The sequence below is a fragment of the Drosophila willistoni genome, chromosome 3R, assembly GCF_018902025.1.
Source record: "Drosophila willistoni isolate 14030-0811.24 chromosome 3R, UCI_dwil_1.1, whole genome shotgun sequence".
Lineage (NCBI taxonomy): Eukaryota > Metazoa > Arthropoda > Insecta > Diptera > Drosophilidae > Drosophila > Drosophila willistoni.
This window is the reverse complement of record NC_061086.1, coordinates 7,348,272-7,354,454: the sequence shown is the minus strand read 5'-3', so window position 1 is coordinate 7,354,454 and position 6,183 is coordinate 7,348,272. Positions and strand designations below refer to the sequence as shown.

At 37.8% G+C, this 6,183-nt stretch overlaps 1 protein-coding gene across 1 annotated transcript; it reads right to left on the bottom strand.

Moving 5' to 3' along the window:
• Positions 1-1,065: 1,065 nt before the first annotated feature.
• Positions 1,066-5,928, bottom strand: LOC6650559 (E3 ubiquitin-protein ligase RNF123). The gene is made up of 10 exons (XM_002073122.4): positions 5,660-5,928; positions 5,346-5,592; positions 5,120-5,265; positions 4,293-5,060; positions 3,945-4,227; positions 3,567-3,882; positions 2,976-3,502; positions 2,267-2,917; positions 1,596-2,202; positions 1,066-1,531 (listed from the first exon to the last, which is right to left on the bottom strand). The coding sequence occupies exons 1-10, from the start codon at positions 5,812-5,814 to the stop codon at positions 1,206-1,208; spliced, it is 4,026 nt and encodes a 1,341-aa protein (XP_002073158.1). The 5' UTR covers positions 5,815-5,928; the 3' UTR covers positions 1,066-1,205.
• Between the last annotated feature and the right edge of the window lie 255 nt (positions 5,929-6,183).

The following is a 6,183-nucleotide window of genomic DNA, read 5'->3' as shown; positions in this document are numbered from 1 at the left end:
CTGTTACATTTTAAATGAATTTCTCTAAATAGTTAAACTTATATAGTAACTCGATCTCTGTCTCTCTATATATATATATATGTATAAATCTTTAAAGTTCTTGACCTCTCAAACATGACAATACTATAAACAACCAATGAAATGCATTAAACAATTTACTTAAGGCTTTTTCACGCAAAACATGAAGGAATCAAAACAAATCATACCACCTAAAGCATAATTGTTTGCTCACAAATTAGATTGAATGTATTCTATATGTATACTATATCTCTAAAAATATTATATATATATATATATCGATATACGATATTTGTGGTAGTTAAATATTTAAGAAACATAGTTTTAGTTCCTACGTGTAAAACAATTAAATAAATGTTTCAAAATCAAAAAATTAAATTAACTTAAAGTGGGTTTTACTAATTTAAAACAAGTTGGACATTAGTTTTTCTTTCTTTTTATTATTTTTTTTTTAAATGCAATTGGAACACCACAATATAGAATCGACATTAAATATACATAGTTGCAATGAAAATGTTCTTAGTTAACACTTTTAATTAAACATTTTAATTGCAGATAACCAAGTCACAAAAATAATTATAAATTTCTTATACAATCGTTTAGTTATTTTTACAAATTTTTATAGACTTTTTGACATTAAGTGCTTTCAATTAGAGAACAAGATAAGAGATCATGAAATGCAAGTGTTTTAGTAAATACATAAAATAAATGCAGATTTTTGGATAGTTCACATCATAGCAGAGTGATTAAATAAATATATGTGACATAAAATACAAAAAAACTAAAATATTGTGGATCACAATGAGATCATAAAATATAATACTATTTATGCAAATATTTATTGTGCTACTTATTTTATTTTCAATTTGGAATTTTTATTTTCCATCTAACATTTTTCAACCTTTTCTGATCTTTTCTTTTTATAAATATATATATTTGTGTATATATATATATATATATGTAGTGCACTTTTGGCATATCACATCTGAAATAATTATTGCAAGCAAAGCATGAAAGACATAACTGAACATTTAAATATATGCTGTATATCGTATATATGTATATGAGTGTATATGTATATCGGCTTATATACAATTCAAGTGTAGCAATTAAACACAGTTTGACTAGTTTGACCTGGTTAGATTTTTCAAGAATTCTGTTCGGTGGGTTTTGGGAGTTTCCAATATCTAGGTTTCAACACGCTCGCTAATTGGCGTCTGGACTCCGTCTTCATTGGAATAGATAAGAGTGCCATCTAGGGTTTCAATGGTTTGTATGGTTGTCTTGCAATAAAAGCAAACTTTCGAGTTCATCATGTGCTGCATGATACAATCGCTGCAGGACTGATGCTTGCAAGGAGTAAAGACGGCAGTAATTGGCTTGGCGCAGCAAATCGGACACAATGAGTCCTCCGATGGCAGTGTTATATCTGAGAGCAGAGTCTGTTTAATCCTTAAATTCTCAATCAGACGACGCACATCTTCAATTTCCTCTATGGCCACATGAGATGGAACTAAAACAAAACATGAAACACACCAATTATTATAAATTTCACAATCATACACAAAAATACTCACAATCATTAAGGGCAAACTTAATAATGGGAGGATCAGCTCTTATGTGTTTGGAATTGTTGGGAAATGGTACTCTCACGTTATTAGTCAGCGGATCAATATGTGCCCTTGTAGATGGATCAAAATTGCCGCGAGGTATATTCTTCTGCTCAAGCAATGGTGTCCGAATTTCACCTAAAGCAAACTCCAAAGTGGCAAACTGAAAACTGGGATCGGTGAGAAACGCTCGCGATATGCGTGTTACTTTCTGTGGCGTGATATCGCTGGTTATCTCATTACGCATAAGAGCCAACAAAATGCCTACAGCAGCAGTGATAATAGGAAAATGGGTAACTGCATTCAAATCGGCCGAACACATGTCTACCACAAATTGGAAACAACCCGGCGGCACTGTGACCCTGGATAAAACCTGACTAATCAGTTGACAAATGCGATTTAATAGCAAATCACTATTCGGTCGCGATGCATCTGTGACAATTTCTGGGCTAATTGTTATAATCATTTCCAGGCAACGCATCAACGAAACTGTCAACTCAAAGCACATGGAGCAGATTTTAAGTTGCTTGGGTTCAAACAATGTGTTCTCATGACGCTGGGCAGTATTTTGAATCTGCAAAAACCAAATATGAATATTATTAACCATCCCAAGAGTGTCTTTTGCTATTCTAACTGACCTCTTGCAATAGCAATATGAATTCGGAAAATGCCCAATTCAATTGGCTGAGCACAGAGTTCAGAAAAGTCGTGGCAAATGGCTCATCTTCTAATAGTTTTGTACCAATTAAGCGTTGAAAATGCTTCGATGGATTAGCGGGGGCGACATTATGCAGTAATCCAGTGTGTGTCTCATTTTTCGAACGACTTCGACACAAGCCCTGATGCAAGGGCAATGATCCACCCTGCCAGACACTTGGAGCTCGAGCATCCTTATAGGCATAACCCTCACCCATCCAGAAGCGTAACAGCAACCAATTGCTTTGACCCCAGGCTCTGTTCTCATACGGCCGTAGCAGAGCACGCACTAGGGCAACTTGAGAACGTCTCGAGCATCGTTCCAGAGCTCGTACACCCACTTTATGGCATGTAAGTGTACCCAATGCCTGTAACATGGAGTCTTTGCAAGAGGCAAGTACGATACGCGCATCTGCCGAATGCAGTCCAAGGAATTCTGCTGCAGCGTTTATGCTACACTCGGCCAGCGTCTGATCAAACTGGGCATTCATGTCGTGATGACTGAAATCCATTACAGCATCTAGCAGGATGGGCAAGGTATTCACATAAATCTCCGGTACAAACGAGAATAGCGGACCCGTCGATGAGGCACTCTTAAAAGAGAATTAAAGTAGTAAATACAATTTCATTTGGGTCAATCATTATGCTTACCGTCAGTGTGCAAAGCATACGCTCTAAAAGCCAAACAATTAGGGACTGCTTTTGACCGTTTAAGGCCACACCACGTAGCCAAATTTGCTTTCTTGCTAACGAGATTGAACGGCTTGCAAAGACATTCTGTCGCTGACTGAATTTGGAACGCAGCTCGGCCATCACATGCTGATGACTTTCATTCATACAGACATTGGCATGCTGCTCCAATGCAACCAATTTTCGTTCAATATCCTCTCGATAATATTTAGTCTCTTTGAGTACATCATTTAGAGCAGCTATCTCATCTCTTACTGAAGCAATCTTCACAATATATTTATGGCCAGCCGAATAATAAAAGATCACACAAATATCCAAGAGTTCACAAACTCCTTTTGCCGAATCGACATTGCCAAATGAGGTCTCTGTATTCTGACTGGCACGCGGATTAAGAAAATGAGTAAAGGTGCCTCCACTATTGCCACCCTGTGTATGACCAATAACTGGCACATTATTAATATTCTCTCCAAGTAGGTACAAAGTTGTATCTAAAACAATTACAAATATAATTGTGCAACAGGTTTCTTTTTAAAATCTCATTAAATCACTTACCGACTTCATTGACCCTCATCGTATTTCTTTCATCGTCGTAGATTTGCTGAGTGCGTGCCGGACCAAGACGTTCATCTATGTCGGCTCTATGGACTTTGCGCAAATGCGATAATACCCCGGCCACACGATCAAAGTGCATATAATCAAAGGAGCCATCAATAAAGTAATCTACATTGACCTCAACCGTATTGCTGGGTAACTCCTCCTTGAACAATGTTCTACACTGATCAATCAATATGCAAACAAATGCCAAAGCCACTGGTGGATTCAAAGGATGCTGTATGCTCGACTGCATGAAGAAGAAGGCATGAAAGGGCTGCAAAAGTATCAAACGTTAAAGTTATGCGTCCACAATGTTTCGATGTGATATGAACTCACTCTCTGCTCCATGCTGAGATCAACTACGTATCGTCGCATTTTATTAAGAAATATCATACGACTCGAAGGACTATTGTCACTGCCATCCGTATTGATCATGAGTGTATTGAGAAAATCTTTTTGTGAAACGTATAGGGCATCTGTGACTTTACGAACTTTTTCCACAATGCTTAGGTATTTATCTTTGGGTCCATCGATGCCCTCGGTCCAGGCCATATAATCGGGCAGCAACTCTTCCATTATGTAAAACTCCAAAGGATTAATATACAGGAAGAATGCCAGACTGTAAAATAAATCAAGATAATTAAATACTATAGACTTAAAGCGACTCCTTCTGTTTGTTTTTACCAATGCTTCTTAAAAAGCTTTCCTTCCAGTAAATATTTTCTTGTCTGCTGATGTAGACACAAGCAATGCATCATTCCCAATGCCTGACGATGCTTCTCGTAGTCCAATCCCTGAATGGTATGGGTAAAAGTGGCCAATAAGGCATTTACCAATTTCCGCAGCACAAACTTTATCTCATCTCCCTCCATGAAATTCCAGAATAATGACAAAAGACTTTGAAAGACACTATTCGGTGTCGCCTTCTCGGTGGGCAGTGATGTCATATATGTCATTCGGGTAAGCAGAACATCTTCAATTATATACGGATCGAAAATCTCATTGGTAAAACGCTCAATAAGCATTGTGGCGAAAATGCAATAAACTGTCTTCTTGGTCGATACTCGAGCCTCATTGGTCGAAACACTGAGCACAGTTGGACGCTCCTGTGTACGTTGATCATTTGTTTGGGCATTGCTCTTGGCAAAAATATTCGCCAAATTAATGAGGTAGTTCATCAGTAGATTGGCACGACGCAGTTTCAATATGGGACGAGCCATAAGTGGTTGAAATCCATTTACGGGATAGACAAATGGACGATTGCCAAAATTTGCCTGAACACCCTGAGTGTAACCCAAAGAGATTGCCGCATAGAAGGTAAGTCCTGGACCCTTTTCCAATTTATTAAAAGCCACGCCCATTGAGCGACCATTTCGAAAATACTCAATGACCTCACGATCCACATCGATGGTAACGCCAATAATGTCCCCAATTTGCCATTTGTCGCCGTATCTGTAAGGGGAAATGTTTGAGAACTTTGGATTTTAGAGCTTAAGATGCTAAAAACTTACTTCTTGGTTGATATATGCCATATCTGTTGTTTGCTACCGTCATAGCCATAGCTATGGATGGTATCACCCACTCCACTGTTCTCATTGAATTGACACTGGGAACTTGCCCATCCAATTTGCATGACACCCTTCGTATGAAGTTGAATCTGAGGATGAGTATGGGGGTAGAGGGACAACATTTTTAGTAAATGCGCAAGTGCCACAATGTCATTAACATGTGGATTACCTCATACATCCAACGACCTCCATAAACGCAACAATTTGCTCTAACTGTATTGAAACTACCTTGAGAACGCAAGGCCAACCTATCCGAGGACACGCGCACAGTTGTCGTATAGTCCACATCGAAGATGGTCAAATCTGGCCCAATGCGTGCTTCCGTCTCCGTATAGAGTCGACGAATTTCCTCATTGCTGTCTGTTTGAATCTGTTGAAACTTATCATCCAGCCAGCTTCTTACAATGACCATTTGTCTGGATAATAGAAGTTATAAAAGGATATAATTTCAACATTCGAGTATCTGTACATTTGTTGTCTTACTTTGTCACCGAAAGATCTTCCACTTTAGCCGGCTTTTCCGGCGTTGTGGAACAATTGGCCCCTTCCAAATCATCCTCCAAATCAGAATTATCTTGGTCTAACTGCTCAAATATGTCCTCGTTGAATACTTTTACAAATAATTTGGATATCGACATCTTGGCACTTTCACTTCATTTTCATTGCCTGCTACATGTACACCCACACACAAATTTCTCTTTCTAACTCAAGCTATACAAAATCAATTTTTCTCATCCAAACAGGACCCCCAATAAATTGATAGTGATGCCCAGCTAGAGCTAACTGGTGATTCACAAAACAGTGACTGTGATCAGAGCCACAGACTCATACTCTTATTTATACTTATTTACTTTCATATTTAAGTTAATTATATAAAAAAATGTCAATGTGTTTTAATTTTTTCTACAAGTTTTGGTTTTAAATGATTTAAATTTTTTCTTTAAATCTTTATATATTTAAAACATAACGGCCTCTGCAATCACAAGTTTGTCATCACCAGCTCATCT